The following is a 16806-nucleotide window of genomic DNA, read 5'->3' on the forward strand; positions in this document are numbered from 1 at the left end:
ACTCAAAAGTATAGCCAACACATGTAAATAAGTGGTTTACCTGGTTTTTACTTCTGTTACAGCTGTGTCAGTCTATAGCAATAGCAACTTAATACCTTGAGGTCTTCATATGGACCAGGATTTTACACACACACACAAATCTTTTAACATTGTTTGCTATAAGATGCAGTAATTACCTATCTGAAAAAAAAGATTAGGTTATAATGTTTTTCTGAAAATAAGCTAGCTGTAATGAAACTGATTTGAAGGTGATTTCAGGATCCTTTACATTTCCAAAAGATTTCACAATATTAGATTTATTAAATTCTTTTTAATACACTATTGCAATACTAAGCATATGCTAAACATCTTATTCCTGAACACTCTTCTAGCTAAATATGTAGATTCAAAGCTTCGTGCAGGCAACAAAGAAGCTACTGATGAAGAACTTGAAAAAATGCTGGATAAAATTATGATCATATTTAGATTCATATATGGTAAGTAACTCTCTTTATGAGGCTACAGTAGTTTAATCAATAACCTAAAGGTACTCTAAAATTTTTTGCAGCCTGTCTGCCTTTTCAAGTGCAGTTGTTTGGAATTGTGCTGTTTAGTTTGTGTGTTCAAATAGCAATAACAAGACCTGACTCTTAGGTCAATGTAAATCCTAATGTGACGGCCTTTGTTATGTTTCCTGAGCTTCACACTGGGCCTCTTGTAGGTAGTGTTTGCTGAAAATAAACAAGGATTTGTGATCATTGTGAAATCTCATTCTCTTACAGGAAAAGATGTCTTTGAGGCCTTTTATAAAAAAGATCTAGCAAAGAGACTATTAGTTGGGAAGAGCGCATCAGTAGATGCGGAAAAATCTATGCTTTCCAAACTCAAACATGGTAAATATCTGTCTCTCCTTGCTTTCTTTTTAAAATAGTCGTGTTAACAGCTAATGACAGCCTTCCCAGAAGTGCTGTATTTGCTCTTGACGTGCAGGTGTTGAGGTTTTGAGGAAGTTAATTTGATTTTACTTTTGTAATAGCAGCAATAATGACCAAAAACTAGGAGTTTAAAGTGTGTGGTGTATCTTGGGCTATGGGGTAGAGTTGAGGTTCTCTGATGAATAAATCAGTGAGGTACTCAGAAAACCTGAGCACAACTTCTGCTTGGTATTCACTCCATATAAGGTCTGAAATTTGAAACTGCCTACTAGCAGTCTTCTAGTTTAGTCTTCATTGTTTCATAAGATGGAGTCTTCTGGGGGTTAGAGCAAGATCTTTAGATCTTGATCTTGTTCTGTCATTGAAGGACAGTTTGGCAGAAAGGTAACAGGGATTAGAATTGTCTGAGTGAGATTGCCAGTGGAGTCCTAGGATGAGCAATCCAAAGGAAAAACAATGGAGTTGCAAAATAGCTGTCACTTTAAGACATTTTTCCCCTTCTTGTTTATAACCTTATTCTGTAACTTAAATGGAATGCAGGTCTTAATGTAAGAACATCTGCTGAAACAGGTCTTCTTTCTTCAAAGTACTTTCTGATATTTAGCAGTAACCATGGTGTTGAAAAGAAACACGATTAAGATTTACATTTTTCTCTTTCATAGAATGTGGAGCTGCTTTCACCAGCAAACTTGAAGGAATGTTTAAAGATATGGAGCTTTCAAAAGACATAATGATACAATTTAAACAGGTACTGTGGGAAAGCCTGCTACGGCGGCTCCTTCATTTACTTACTTTTTGAATGAATTGTCCTGAGAGCCTAACAAGAAGGTGCAGGATGTCTTTGGTTACAAACATTTCTATTGTAATCAAGTTAAGCTCCTTACAAATTATTCCAGTTGTCTGCAATATTCTCTCACTACAAAGACTTTGTAGGTGATTGCTTTCAAAAGGATTGGGCATAGGCTCAGCTGGGAAAAGTCTCTACTGAAAATCATCTGGAATTCTTAATTCTGTGCTTTTGAAACTTTTATTGAACTTGGTAATGGCTTCCCTGAACAAGAAAGCAAAAAACTGAAATAGGCTTCTTTAAAAAAAAAAAAAAACAAAACCAAAAACCAAACACAAACCAAACAGACAAAGCTACCACCTGCAGTAATAAAAGAGGAACTGTAAACTTGTAAAACATTTTAACACCAGTTATAAAGTACTTTAACTATATTCTGGTGGATTGGCTTGTAAAGCTTTTGCGCATTAGCTCTGGTGGCTCTGTAATGCTTTGATTCCAAGCAAATTTTAACATTTTCTTCCATTCACACATAATTGGTTATATCTTCAGCCTGCTAAAATATTTCTTCTGCTTTCTTCTTCATCTATGGACTTGCCTTCAGAATTCAGAAAAGTGCTTTTCCCTTATCCAAATTTTCTTGTATGTAACTTAGTTTGTATAGCAAAGACATCATAGTGTCACTTGCCTTCTGTGCTCTTGTAATGTCTGTTCTAACTAACTTCAATTTTACCTGAAATATGTTTAGTAGACATTGCCTTATTTCAATTTACTCTGTTTCTTTCTGCAGTATATGCAAAATCAGAATGTACCTGGCAACATTGAACTAACAGTGAATATTCTGACTATGGGTTATTGGCCAACCTATGTGCCTATGGAGGTCCATTTGCCCCCAGAGGTAAATTAATTTAAACATAGTATATGAAGTATCAGCACTGTCAATAATGTATCTTGATGTCAACCTTAGCTTGGTTTTAAATATGCATGGAATATCTAGAAAGAAATGTCTCTGTAATGAAGTTTGGCTTTCTGTTCTGGCAGTTCCTTTCGTCTTTCTAAGCCTTTATTTAAGGCTTATTTGATTATGAAGGATTGGAAGAGTGCTTTTAAAGTAGAAACTGTGTTTTAGTCTTTTGAGTTTTCTTTTTTGTAGATGGTAAAACTACAGGAGATATTCAAGACCTTTTATTTGGGAAAACACAGTGGTCGGAAACTTCAGTGGCAGTCAACACTAGGACACTGTGTACTAAAAGCAGAATTTAAAGAGGTGAGTGTATTATTGCTCTTGTTCCTGCTGCTTTGCTGATTCCAAGTCTGGGTTGTATCTTAGGGTTATGTCTGGAAGTTTTGGGTTTTTTTATGCTGTGATGGCAAACTTAGCAATGGTTTTGCAGTTACTTTTTACTTCCATTCTCTTGTTATCATTTCTGGAGTTGGTAGTTTCAGAACTAAATGTGTCTAAGAAGGTGCATCTGATTTCTATATCAATGGCAAAAGTTACTGGTCACTGCTTGGGGAAAATTTCAAAGGGGTCTAGTTCCATAATAAAAATGGCATTAATTTTTATACTGGAGAGAAAAAACAAAGGAGCCATGTTCCATAGATGATGTTACTTCATCTGACAGCATTAAGCATCTTCACAGTAAGCTTTTTACTACTGATTTACTCCTGTTCTGGATTGTTTGTGAGAATACAACTGTTTCTATAGGGCTTCCAGTCGTTCTCCTTCAGCGTTTCTTCATGGGCACAAATATATTTTAAGATGATTTTCAGAATGTGTATGCTTATGCCAATTCCACATTTCAGAAAAATAGCAATGGTGAAACAACTATTATCAAACTTGGCTGTTTCAAAGGTTCTGTAGTTCCTAATACTGTGTTTCTTAAACTCATAGTTGTGTTACACCTGGACTTAAAGGTCTTTCAGATTGTAACTGAGTGCTCTGAGTTTTGTCTTGATGCATATCTGGGGTGAGTTTTGTCACTGGATGTAATAGTCTAGCCTTCTGACCTCAAATTCGTTCTGTATTTCGCAGTAAACACAAGGTGACCAGTAACTTTTCTTTCATATTCTCAAATAAATAACAATCAAATACTTTAAACGGAATAATGGACATAGAAAAGTGACTTGTTCCTTCCTCTCCACCCCACAAAAAGAAAACCAACAGCCTAGTAATGTTTATTTTCCTTGTGACAGGGCAAGAAAGAACTTCAGGTCTCCTTGTTCCAGACACTGGTGCTGCTCATGTTTAATGAAGGAGAGGAGTTCAGTTTAGAGGAGATAAAGCAAGCCACTGGGATAGGTTGGTATTGAATAACAGGTGACTACTTCCAGGTGGTCCTTCTTAAAAAAACACACACCTTGTTTCTGCTTTAGAGGATGGAGAGCTGAGAAGGACGCTTCAGTCTCTGGCTTGTGGCAAAGCCAGAGTACTGACCAAAAGCCCCAAAGGCAAAGATGTGGAAGATGGTGATAAATTCACATGTAATGATGATTTCAGACATAAGCTCTTCAGGATAAAGATCAACCAAATTCAGATGAAAGAGACGGTATGTTCCTTTTAGTCTTTTGGGAGTTACATTATTGGGTTAAATATCTTGTTGCCTGCCCATCTACAAGATTTTCTCCCTCTTAGTTGTAACTTGCATACTGACACCTTTGTAAAAGTTCTGTGCTTAATTTGGATGACAGCACTCACTGTGAATGCTTCCATAGTTTGACACTGGTGATGCCAGGTGTCTCTTAAGAGAAGTTCCAATTATTGAATATTCTTTTCACCCTTGATCCTTCCTTGGAGCTTTATAGAATGGTTGGTGAACACAAAGTTCCCATGAATTTTCCCTGACATCCCTCTGCTGTAAACTTTGTGCAAAGATTTTTAATTCCTTGTACCTGTGGTTTTCAATAGACAGTTGGTCTTCGTAATTGTAAAGGACTTATGTCAAACATTGGACAACTGACATTTTACTGTCTTATGGTGAGAACTGTTAGAGATACAAAGGAGGATTGTTTTGACAGTCTAGTGTTCTCCTCAAAACTTATCTAAATGGATCCTTCAGGTAGAGGAACAGGCAAGCACTACAGAAAGAGTATTCCAAGACCGGCAATACCAGATCGACGCTGCAATTGTACGGATCATGAAGATGCGCAAGACACTGAGTCATAACCTGCTTGTGTCAGAGGTCTACAACCAGCTTAAATTCCCAGTAAAGGTGTAGTACTGACTTCTATTCTTCTAAAACTACTAGCTTTTACTCCCTGGCTTATTCAGTTAGAGTCCTTCTGTCCAAAACATGCACTTCTCTACTATTGGGAAGGGCAAATATTTCAGGATTTCTTCAAATGCAAATTGCATTATTTATCTGAATATTACCTCAGGCCTTTAAGTTAATTAAACCTATTACCAAAAGCTTTCAGAAGCAGAGTCTGTTAGCAAGTAACTGCACAGCCAGCTCTCCTTGTACACTGTTCTTGCATTTAAGTTTTCTGGCAACATGTTCTTGTGGACCAGGGGAAAATTACATAGCCAAAGAATTTGAATTGGCTTTGATTCTTAATTTGATAGTTTTTCATATATTAGTAACAGTTCTTTTTCTAGACAGATTACATTGGTTAAGTATAAACACATACATACAGAATGGCAATTAGATTAGTCCATGACTGTGGTGTAAGATGAATAGTTCACTTACTGTGTGCTTTCAAACAGTAATGCATCTGTTTGAGTACTGCTATCTCATTCTATTTTGCTACCATGTTAAGTTCTTGCAAGCCTGTAAGTATTGACTAAACTGCAGTTGTGCTTTGCAGGTTTATAACAGAAGACTTAAATGCTTTTCCTCACTCTATTGTGAGGCATTTTTAGAAAGTCCTTCACCCAACAAAATCATAGGGCTCCCAAACTATTGCAAAATTCCCTGTTCTCAAGATAAAAGGGAACTTGTACCATCTTTTACCAGGAAGAAGTCAGAAATAGAAACACTTTGGTACATAATGCATGAATTGCAGTTCTTTAGAGTTCAAACAGCAGCAAATCTCTTTCCCTGCTGTAAAAAGAGTATGCTTAGCTGCAGGTGACAAGCTAATTTTGTAACTTTCTCTTCAATCAACCATGCATTGCAGATTTCAGAAGCTTTGATGCTTCAAGGGATTTTTTTTATTTTTAAACTGTGATTTCTATTTCTTCAGCCATCTTAAGCAGTATGGATATTTGGCTTAAGTAGAAAGAACCAGGAAACATGAACTGCAAAGTAATAATGCTGCCATCTGCTTTGTTTTACAGCCTGCTGACCTTAAGAAGAGAATAGAATCCTTAATTGACAGGGACTACATGGAAAGAGATAAAGAAAACCCAAATCAGTACAACTATATTGCATAAACATATGTTGGCCTTTGTTTTACTGCACCCTTGGTGTCATACACAGTTGCCAGTGAATAAACTAGCCTGTTGATCCTGTTAATTGACTTTTTCTACTACCGATGATTGAATGAAAGCAGTGTAATGGAAAAGTATAGTAGAGTGGACTTCTTTCAGTGGTTAACATGCCCATTTAAAGAGTACTATTTACATTTTAAGAAGAATGCTGTTGAACTCTTTGCATGTTATTTAGTAAGATGTGCAGAAAGCTGAAAGAAAGTACCTGGTCTTTGTGATTCCATTTGTCTCTGGGTCTAAAGAGGAGTCCCTTGATATATGACAGATCTTTCACACCTCTAAATGGAAACAGAAGGTTAATTGATGTAAGGAAATAGCCTTTAAAATGCTTAAACTGCATGCAAACTTTTAATTTACTGTACAGAATGCATTTGAGTTAGTAACATACCATTGGTTTGATTGATGCCCACACTTGAATTTTTTTCCCTTGAGGGAGGGAAAATGGGGAATAAGCCAAGCTATGCTTATTGCTGATCTAATGGAAAATACTCTTGGTTGCAATTAAGACAAAATGGTACCAATATAAAATGATGTGTAAAGCTTGTAGTGTGGGCATATATACTGTATATACAAACACCATTCTTAAATAACTGCTACAACAAAAGAAGTTCAGATTAGATTTATATGGCTTGCCTATAAGACTTAAGTGTACACCTTTGGGAATTCTAAGCATAAAACAGCCATAATGGAAAAAGTGACAGTTTTTACTAGTCATGGGTAGGAGGCCTTCACCTCTTGGCAGCAATACTCTAGAAAAGAGCATCTATTTACAGATATCTATGAAAAGCCACACTGTTCTTGTGGTAACACTGTAAGAACAAAAGTTGCAAATGGATTTTAATACTTGTTTTGCTTTGCAACATTCTAAACTTGAACTAACCTCAAGGTTTAGACAGGGCAGCTCTTTTTAAAGACTGCCCTGCTTTGGATTGCTTTAACTTAAAGCTTTAAGAACTCAGCCCTAGATGTGGCAGGCCTCCTAGAACCCAGAAGCCTACCTCTCATATAGGAAGTTAAGTACTGCTACAAGGCATCTAAAATGTATTTTCTTAGATGACCAGAGAGCATTCCTTGCATCTTTATAAGACATGGGAGAATAAGTCACTTGAATGTAGAGCTTTGTTTCAACAAAATACATTTTTCTTATTGCTATAGCAGCATGTGCCAGGAGTATATGGGAAAAAAGTGTCTGCAGGAAAGGTAACTCCTCCACGTAACAGTTCTTCCTTACCCAGCCAAGCTTTAGACCTATGATCAGCTGTGTGCTCTTTCAGGCACTGATAGTCCTGGGGAATACCAGATATTACCTGAAAGTAAGATGTTACTTTTATTTAATGGCAGTGTAACTTAGATCTCTAACTTCTATCACTGTGATCCCACAATCAGGGGTGTGCATGTGTGAGAGAGGGAGAGTGTGTGTATGCATGTTTTGTATCCGACACATCCCATCTTTGCTGCTTTTTTAATCTTTAATTCCACATTTTCTGCAGCTGTGTTTTCTCTCAAGCTTTTATATGCAGTCCTCAGCTGACAGATGAGACAGATGTTTCATTTCTCCTACTAAATTATTTGCTATCACCCTCTACTAAATGTCATACAGCTCTTTGTAATCTGCAGAAAATCTACCTTATCCTTAGACACTGTTGCAGCATAACCACTGGTAGACATCCAGGACCACCCTTGCCTCTATTAGAAAAATACTAACTGTAGAGTTATCTGATAAGAAACTTGAAGACTGCTCCTGCAAATCTTTTTAAGTATTGGTTCAAATAAAGACCCACTGGAGAAGAAGAAAAAATGCCCTTCCCAAAAAAAGCTGATGTTTTTTGCATCTGATGTTACTTTTTCTTGTATGTGTTTTGTATCTTTAGCCAATAAATAATTCCTTTTAAAAAGGTGCTCTGGAGAAGGAGCATAAAACTTAACTCTTCAGAAGACAGGAGGTGATGAGTATCAGTATTGAACTGGTTCCATTCAGTCTGTTGTAGCATATAAATCTAACATCACTACATGTTTGAAATTCCTGTTCTGGAACAATCCTCCCTCATTAGACAAGTGTGTTGCATTCAGTCTAACTGGAAAGGTCTATTTAATTTTTAGCCTATCCATTTCAGTAACTTAAATGCAGAAGATACTATCTGGCAGACATCCTCACATCTCATCAGACTTCCATGATCTGAGGCAGACCCTAAGTGGCGATCTAGTTAAAGCAACCCAAAGAATAGACTTTGAGAACCCTGACCAGGCTGAAAGAGGGGGCAAGAGAAGGGGAGGGGAGAAGGCTTTCCCTTGTATGTTCACGGGGTCTCCCCAAGAACCTGTTTATCTCTTCTGCTAAGGTCTTGTTCATTCCTGGTTAATGACAGCTGCAGCCAAGATCTATCGTCCAGCCGTACAACTCTGCAACTTCTTGCTGGGATCATGTGCCTGCCTATTGAGCCATATATATCTCTGTAAGAAAAAACTGAAAGTGGGCTTGGACCACAACTCATCTGGCTATAACACAGCTTGTCTGTTTGGCCACACATTTTTAATCTTGACTCTTGCATGCAGTTTATAGCACCTTGTTCATAAGAAATTGCAGTTTATTCTTAGAAATATATATTTTAGGTTTTTTAATCTTTATACCCATAAATGGACTATTTTTTTGTCTTGGCTGGTTTAAAAAGTGACCATTTTGTTTAAATGCTGTAATTGCAGATGTGTTGTAAACGTCCTTTTGTTCTATAGTTTACACAAAGGTGCCAAAGTAAATAGTTAATAAAAGCAAACAACAACAAAAAAAACACCCTAGCAAATTAAGTTGCTTTAGCTGTTCTTCATATTTTGGTCTCTGCTCTTTTTGTTGGTTTGGTTTTTTTTTCTGGTCAGCCTTTCATTTTTTTCCTAGACATATCATTTGCCCTAATGCTTTCTTTTAAAAAAAAATTAAAAACCTTTAAAAAAGACCTGCATCTAAAGAAATGCTCAAATACCACTCTTCTTTTTTTTTAAGCAATTTGATATAGTAGGAAGAATCTTTTCTTTGAAACGTTACACTAAAGTTGTGAGAGTACAGCAGCATTCAAAAATGTAATATACTTTTTGTATAACAGTTCTTCAGAGTATGTCTGGAGTGGGGCGGGGGGGGGGGGAACTAACCCTGTTACTTTTCAGAAGCCTCTTCCCTCAGTCTACCAGAATATGAAAATTGTGCTTTTCACTGCATCAAAAAGTTATAGTTCATGCAGACTTGCAAACAGGGCATGTATCACCGTTGCATCCTCCGATGCAAAAAGCAGCAAAACCTTTTTTATGTTTCATAAGTCTGATATGGGTACAGAGAGTCTTTCTTAAGTTGGTAAATAATGTAAATACATGTCCTTTCGGAGAGTGAGTCTGTTATCTAGGTATTTTGTGTCATTTAATAAATATTAAACAGTTTTGTGTTGATAAACTCGTGTGTAAAATGCCTTCTTACTCCAAGTTCTGTATGTTGGGCTTACTGATGTTTGTGGCTTTAAATTCTTTTAGCTTGTGCTTTGATAGCCAAAATACTTGTTTGCTACTTAAATATAACTACTAGTTCCTTCTTCATTGAGTCATTAAAAATCCCTTGAGTTTTCTAAGTGGTTTCCATTCCTGAATTTATTTTTCTGAGTCTTCTACAGGGTGGTTGGAGGGGAAGGATATGAACATCCTTGGAAGCTCTGACTTTGGATTAAAATCCATGGCAGTGACAGAAATGGTTCAAAACTAACAAAGGGTCATTGGTAGTAGGAGGCCACTCCTTCCTTGTTTACCAGTACAGTTAGTGGTTTTAATGGTTCTGGTACAATTACTGAAGTACAAAGGACAGGGCTGGACAGGGAACATGCTGCTGTTGTTGATGATGGCCAGCTGGAGCATTTCTGAATTGTTCTTTAGGCACTTGGAATTGCTGGACTAAATCTGAGCAGAATTTGAGAGGAATATTCATCTCTTAGGCTGACCCTTCCTGGTCCAGGCACTCTGTGGACTTAATGGAGAAGGGAAGCAGAGTGATTCATGTTACTTTCTGAGTTCTGGAGGGGTGGTTGGGAGACACAGCTGTAGCAAAGCAAGTGCTATCTTCCAAACTGATCTCCATTGAAGGCTTGCATATATTGCAGGGAGGTGGATACTGCATAGCACTGCTGCACTCCCAAAACCTTCCTGGTGTGGTGGTTTTAATAGATACGGTGAATCTCTTCCACTACCACTGCTCCAGTGCTTGCTTTCTCAGTTACACCTTGGAGAAATCTAAATGCATGGGGCAGTTTTTCTACTAAGAATTTTTCCTTAAAGAGAATAATTCCTACATTCTCTGCGATACTGCAGAATTTTGGGGGGTGTATATATATACACACACTACAGAAGCAGACTGCTATTTGAAGGCTGATCTTCTGTCTTCTCAGAGAAAAGTAACAATGCAATAAATACTTCCAATTTCTGTTACTTTCTTGATCTTCACAGAAACTGGTGCCAAATCAAATTTAAGACAGTAGCATTGGATTTGCTTCCCCCCCACACACACACCCTTGAAGAGGCAAGGGCCTATGGACAGACTGGTATTTAGAAAAGAACTCAAAACCTGCTTGAGAGACACTGGACTTTGTGCAGAGGGTGTCTTGGAAGATATGGAGTTAACTGAAAAGAGGAGCAATGGATGTTGATGGACCTGCAATGGAACAGGTTTTTCTTCTGGTTAAGTAACTGCTTCCTGACGCAAGGTCATCTTTAAAATGGCTTTTAGAACTCTTGCTGCTGCTTATGAGAAAAGCATTAAGATACAAATGAAAGAAGAAAGTTAAGGGGGTTGTGATCAGTAAGACATTGCAGCACTACATAAACCCCTTTTCTTAAGCCTAGGAAAAGTAGTTCACATCTGACAAATACTGAACTTTCATTGCTTGTTATGGATTTAGGTACAATGGCCACTGTAACAGGGTCTGTCCCTAGGATCCTGCTGAGAATGCCAAGTCTATATTAAGGTTTCCAAATAGTCTTTTATTAGTTCTTCAGTTACAGCTTGAGTTGAGTGTCTTTGGAGAGGGACTGCTTCTCCAACTGACACCTCAAATGTACCTATTCCACCTCTCACCCCCTCAGCAAGTCCAACTCCAAGTCAAATCATAATTCTGCTCAGAGCTCTCTTGATTTCTGACTGGTTTTCACTGTTCCTGGGCTGAAGTTGCTGCCTGTTGAAGTTACTTTGACCTCTTGGAATTGTCTCTTTGGTCCTTCATTCTGCTTATACCTGCTGAACTCAGTGAGCTCTTAGCAGCATTAGTTCTATGAAAAGTTTACACGTGGTCACCTTTCACAGCCTAAGGCTTCAACTACTTTAGCTGCAGATGCTCAGCCACTAAAGCTAAATGAGACTTAGAGCAGAATACAGTTAATCAATTTTCTCCCATATTAATGACAGATTATTCCTTGAAACAGTTGTTTACCAACTTGCCACCTGTGTTTTAGAGGTGGAGAAAAACAGGGATGTTGCTAGGTACTTCTATGTTAAAATTCACAAGTGATTTAATACACTTTTGATACAAGATTTTACTTTTTCAAAAAAAAAGGCTAAATGGAGAGATTCTGCTCCATTTAACAAGGTTTTCAGCATTAAGGAAGTTGCAGTAACTGCTTCTCCAGTAGATCAACCATTTAGATGCTGTATGCGGTTAAGGCACGCAGAGGGTCAGGCATCAGAGGTTCTGATAATGCTTAGGCCATTGCAGGGCTCAAAGGTTACAATGCTTCTTTGCAAAGCTTAGTCACTATGACTTTACATATAAAGAAGGGCTGGTATGCAAGTAAATTGAATCCATAATTATAGGGAAGGGATTTTCTTTTACTACTTTGTTTGGGACAGTAAGTAATTTTAACACAGCATGAGACATTGGTGCTGGACTAAGAGCCTGTTCACTTAGTACATAGCCTTCCCCCCCCCCCCCCCAACCAAACCTGCCATGAAATTGCCACGCTACATGTTCTAGTTTACCCTTGGGTAGTCTCTGAAGCTTGAAGTATGTCTGAGAATAATTTGTTACCATGGCCAAAAACAGATAGCTTCTTCCAAAGCAGTCCCTTAACTATGTCAAGAAAATCAGTTGATACTAGTTTAAGGCTCAAAGCAAGGCTGCTCTGTTTTTTTACTGAAGACTGGGCAACATTACAGACCCAAGTTCTGCCAGGTGCAGGTTAGGGAGCAGGTACAGCTTTCTGGAAGGAGATGGGAACAAAGATTACGATGTGCAGCCTCCGCAGAGGTGAGTTGGAACCTTGTTGCCATGCAGATAAAGCTTGCTTGTAGGCTGCAGCAAGGGAGTAGGTCAGGCTTGCTTCTCCCAAGAACTAGTTCGGCAACCAAAAGGCTGTGATTCTGTCACTTGCAGAACTGGCACCTCCTGCATATCCCTTGAATTCCTTCCTTCTTATTTCTGCAGGAGCTGCTTAAAATCCTAGTTCCAAAAGCAGGCCTGTAACCTCAAAGTGCAGAGAAATGATACCCTGGAAGAGTTTTGATACAGTGAACAGGCAGTAGCTTAAGGTTTGACAGTCCTGGTTTCCTACTTGTCTCAGAGCTAGAGTAGTTAACATGTATCATCTGATGTGCTCTCTGCAGCAGAGGTATAATGTTACTCCTAGGTCACAAGGAATCTTGTAGTGATGATGTCCTGCAGTTAAAGTATGCAGCTATGAACCTGACTATTCCTTCCAACACCATGTTTTAGATGCAACTTTCTTTCCTGCTGAAATCCCTCAGGAAAAGTTACAGTCAACACATCTTTCGTAAGAGTTGGAAGGGGGAGGTGCCTCAAAGGCAGAGACAGAGATTTTCACAAAGTCATTTCTGCTCTGGAGCTGACAGATGTAGCCTCAGCAAGTTAGCAATGTATGTGGATAAAAACACAAAAGTGAGAGTACTGACTTTTTCCTACTTTGCTGTTAGCCCAAGCAGTATTTTGAGCTGTCAGCAAAGTTTTTTTTTTTTCCACATCAAACAGATCCCCAGCTAGAAGTAGTTTGGCATGACTCACAAAATACATAAATCTCATCAGCTGCCACATGTTAACCCAGATGCTTGTACTCTAGTCCCATCCAGCAGCAGCTGGAGCACAAGCGGGCACTCCAACACCAACGGCACCTCACCCTGCGTCCCGCCGCGTCACGGAGGCCTGTGGTGGGAGGGCAGCATGTCAAAGCCCAGCTCGCCTTCGCCTTCCCGCGCAGCCACCCTATGATTGAAGCAGGCTGCACGTAACCTAGCTTTTTGTATAACAGGCTGGTGACGGAGCCTGTGCCGCCTTCCTGCTGAATTGGGGAGGTGTTTTTCCAGCTGTGTCACAACAGGAGATCTCAGTGAGGTTTGGCAGGAAGTTTTGCAGCTGCCTGCTGCAACCTGCTCTCTGATCTCTTCACCTCCCCACCGAGGTTTCTTTTTCTGGCGTTTCACGTGATTGCCCCGGTCTTGACTCAGCAGTTTCCCGCAGCACTTTAATGGTTTGGTTTCCTACCACCACCTCCTCCAGAAACCCGACAACTCCCAAGCGCTGCCATCTGCTCACAGCAGCGCAAAGCACAGCTTTCGCACCTCTGAGATCATCCGCAATTTTTTCAGCTCTAGCACAGCAGAGCTCTCGGGAGCCATCCCTTTCCTACCGCTGGGCAGGCTGGCACCCGCAGCACTGCAGATGTCACACCATGCTGGACAAAGCATGGTCTTCGTTACAGTGTCTAGGTCACAGCAGATCTGTATTCCCCAGGCGACAAGGGGGCTGCATGAGACGGAAAACTTTCGTGAAGAGCTGTAACTCTCAGTCGCTGGCGTGGTTCCAAGAAGGTCCCTGTGGCTCATCTGCCTCTACTAGGTGAATCTCTTTGTCTAGCATTAATCTCTTTCTCTTTCCACCCCTTCCATGTGAAATGTACCAGATCCTTCCTCTGTCTCCTGGAAAGAAATAATTGGTCTGCTGCAATCCTGTCCCTGGAAAGAAAAAACAACAACCAACCAAACAAAAAAAATACAGAAAATGCCCTGTTCTTTAAAGAGACATCTAAAGGAATTAATAAAAACACATCAGGGAAAGGTAGTGATTATTCCATGTTCTGGGTATTACCTCTTTATTCATTTCACCACAAGCTGTGTCTTCTGCACCAGAAATCAGAAACATGAAGTCACTTGGTGTTTCATGAAACACTGCACACTTAGCTTCTGACCACGTACATCCATCAATTTTTGCAAGTCACAGGGTTAAGGAAAGTTTGATTACATACAGCATATCTAACCAGCTAAAGCTGCTAAAGGATTTGCAAAGGATTAGGCACATGCTGGACATCAAGAAGATGATGTGAACAAAAGCCACAGAACACTTGAAATTAGGCCTGAATTTGTATTCCTTGATGAAACAAAGCTTCAAAAAGAAACCATAGGGATTTTCATATTTGTTCTCAGTACATGTCAATACTTTCTTTAAGAGACTAAAACATGAGACTAAATAAAACATGTAGTAAAAATGTAATGCCATACAGAAACATTACAGTCCTCATCACATTCAGCAATAAACCTAAGGAATGCCTCAGAAAAACAGTATCAGCCTGCCATCCATCAGTGACTCCCCAAATCATGCCAACTGCAAAATTATTTCCTTCTCAGAAGCAAAAAGCTAAGGTATTTTCTCCATGACACAGTAATAATCATTCACATTTCTATCATTAAAGGAAAGCAGCTGATCATATGAGTTTGATCTTATGTCACTGAAACCTGACTATCAAATAAATGTTACTGTTCTTTAAGACTGCCACAATCAACAAACTACTTACTCATGATAAATAAGGTGCAGCAGATACTTGTGAAAGGATGAATCCTACAAGTACTAACCATAATAGCATTTCATGGAATTTAAAAGTAATGGGACAGCATCTGACCCCAAGATAAAGGATTTGTTGAACAAAAGAGGAATGGAGTTTCACTTGCTCCTTCTAGCACTACAGACAGGAGACAGGCAACAGGCTTTGGGAACCCCTGAGTTCTCCATGTAGGGAGAATAGTGCCAAAACCAAACTTCAGTTAGTTGGCTGGGCAAGAGGAGATTGTCACTGTGCTAATGCAAGAGCACATCGCTTTCAACAACCTTTTAATACATTCAAATGGCTGGAGCATGTGGGTTTTGCTGGTCAGACTTCATCCTGTACATGAATGTGAGGTGCCAGTACCAGCTCCCTGCAGGTGGAATTTGACTCCACACAAGGACAGGAACCCTTTGGCCAGCCTTTGTGGCTGTTTCATAGTCTCCCATGTTGTTGGTAGGGTCAGCCTTGACATACACACACCACAATAAACTACAAGTTCATAGTCTCCAAGTTCATACAGCTTCAGCTTTCTTGTAAAAAAGCTGCTCCTACAGCCAGTTTGGCATTGACTGAACTGAATGCAGGATTAGCTCAAGCATTGTTTTTCCATAGCTCCCAGGGAGGAACTGTCTTCTTTATCTCAACTGATAAAACAAGCCAGAAGTAAGCCTCTGAATGAAAAGTGCACCTGCCGAGGTCACAGTAAATGATGTAATACCACAAAGTGCCCCTGAAGGACAGCTGTATGGCAGGGCAGAGATACAGGGAGGGCAGAGCAATCAGGTGCACACAGAGGGAGAATAATCTGTGTTTCTGTGTTCTGATGTTCATGATGGTATTTCTGTTGCAAAACAATACTTTTAATTGTGCTAAATTATAGAAACTATATTGTTCTTTTAATCCCACAGTGGCTGCTACTTTTATTCTGCTATTAAACAGAGATTGATTTGATTTTTATGATAGCTACCACTTGATTTAATTTCAAGCTTCAATGAATTGGCATAAAGGAAGCAAGGTAATCAGTCTTCTTTTTATATATGCAGAACATCTCACATCTGGTCATTTTACAGTCTATTTCCTATGTGCAATCAAGAAATCAAAATATTCAAGATTCTTCACTCAGGGCATGGGGGTGTTTGAACATACCAATGTTTATACATAAAACTACATGTCCTGAAGTAAAGGTTCCAGCTGATACAGCTGGGTGCAGGTGCCAATATCATAGTATCATAGTATCATTCAGGGTTGGAAGGGACCACAAGGATCATCTAGTTCCAACCCCCCTGCCATGGGCAGGGACACCCCACACTACATCAGGCTGGACAGAGCCTCATCCAGCCTGCTCTTAAACACCTCCAGGAATGGGGTCTCGACCACCTCCCTGGACAACCTATTCCAGGGTTTCACCACTCTCATGGGGAAGAACTTCCTCCTCACATCTAGCCTGAATCTCCCCACCTCCAGCTTCATTCCATTCCCCCTAGTCCTGTCACTACCTGAGATCCTGAGAAGTCCTTCCCCAGCCTTTCTGTAGGCCCCCTTCAGATACTGGAAGGCCACAATGAGATCACCTTGGAGCCTTCTCTTCTTCAGACTGAACAGCCCCAACTCCTTCAGTCTGTCCTCACAGGAGAGGTGGTCCAGCCCTCTGCTCATCCTCGTGGCCCTTCTCTGGACACGTTCCAGCACCTCCACATCCCTCTTGTAATAGGGGCTCCAGAACTGGACACAGTACTCCAGGTGGGGTCTCCCCAGGGCTGAGTGGAGAGGGAGGATCACCTCCCTCGCCCTGCTGGCCACACTTCTCCTGATGCAGCCCAGGATCT

General features: G+C 39.7%; 1 protein-coding gene and 1 long non-coding RNA gene across 3 annotated transcripts in view; one reads left to right on the plus strand and one right to left on the minus strand.

The window, feature by feature from the left end:
• CUL4B (cullin 4B) overlaps window positions 1–9262 on the plus strand; it is a 24613-nt gene extending 15351 nt beyond the window's left edge. For both annotated transcript variants that reach the window (XM_068152110.1, XM_068152111.1), the window contains 9 exons: window positions 372–476; window positions 762–872; window positions 1577–1662; window positions 2489–2596; window positions 2852–2965; window positions 3895–4000; window positions 4075–4247; window positions 4758–4910; window positions 5978–9262. In XM_068152110.1, coding sequence (XP_068008211.1) covers window positions 372–476; window positions 762–872; window positions 1577–1662; window positions 2489–2596; window positions 2852–2965; window positions 3895–4000; window positions 4075–4247; window positions 4758–4910; window positions 5978–6073 — 1052 coding nt within the window. In that variant the 3' untranslated portion in view covers window positions 6074–9262. The remainder of the gene's footprint in view (window positions 1–371; window positions 477–761; window positions 873–1576; window positions 1663–2488; window positions 2597–2851; window positions 2966–3894; window positions 4001–4074; window positions 4248–4757; window positions 4911–5977) is intronic.
• Window positions 1–13578, minus strand: part of LOC137448019 (uncharacterized) — a 27217-nt gene extending 13639 nt beyond the window's left edge. Inside the window, exons 1-2 of the long non-coding RNA XR_010988968.1 lie at window positions 13280–13578; window positions 6336–6408 (exon numbers count right to left, since the gene is read on the minus strand). This is a non-coding gene — a long non-coding RNA (uncharacterized lncRNA). The remainder of the gene's footprint in view (window positions 1–6335; window positions 6409–13279) is intronic.
• Window positions 13579–16806: the final 3228 nt, after the last annotated feature.

This window comes from Melanerpes formicivorus, unplaced genomic scaffold (assembly GCF_026170545.1).
Source record: "Melanerpes formicivorus ecotype bairdi unplaced genomic scaffold, bMelFor1.0.p_v2 SCAF_22, whole genome shotgun sequence".
Taxonomy (NCBI): domain Eukaryota; kingdom Metazoa; phylum Chordata; class Aves; order Piciformes; family Picidae; genus Melanerpes; species Melanerpes formicivorus.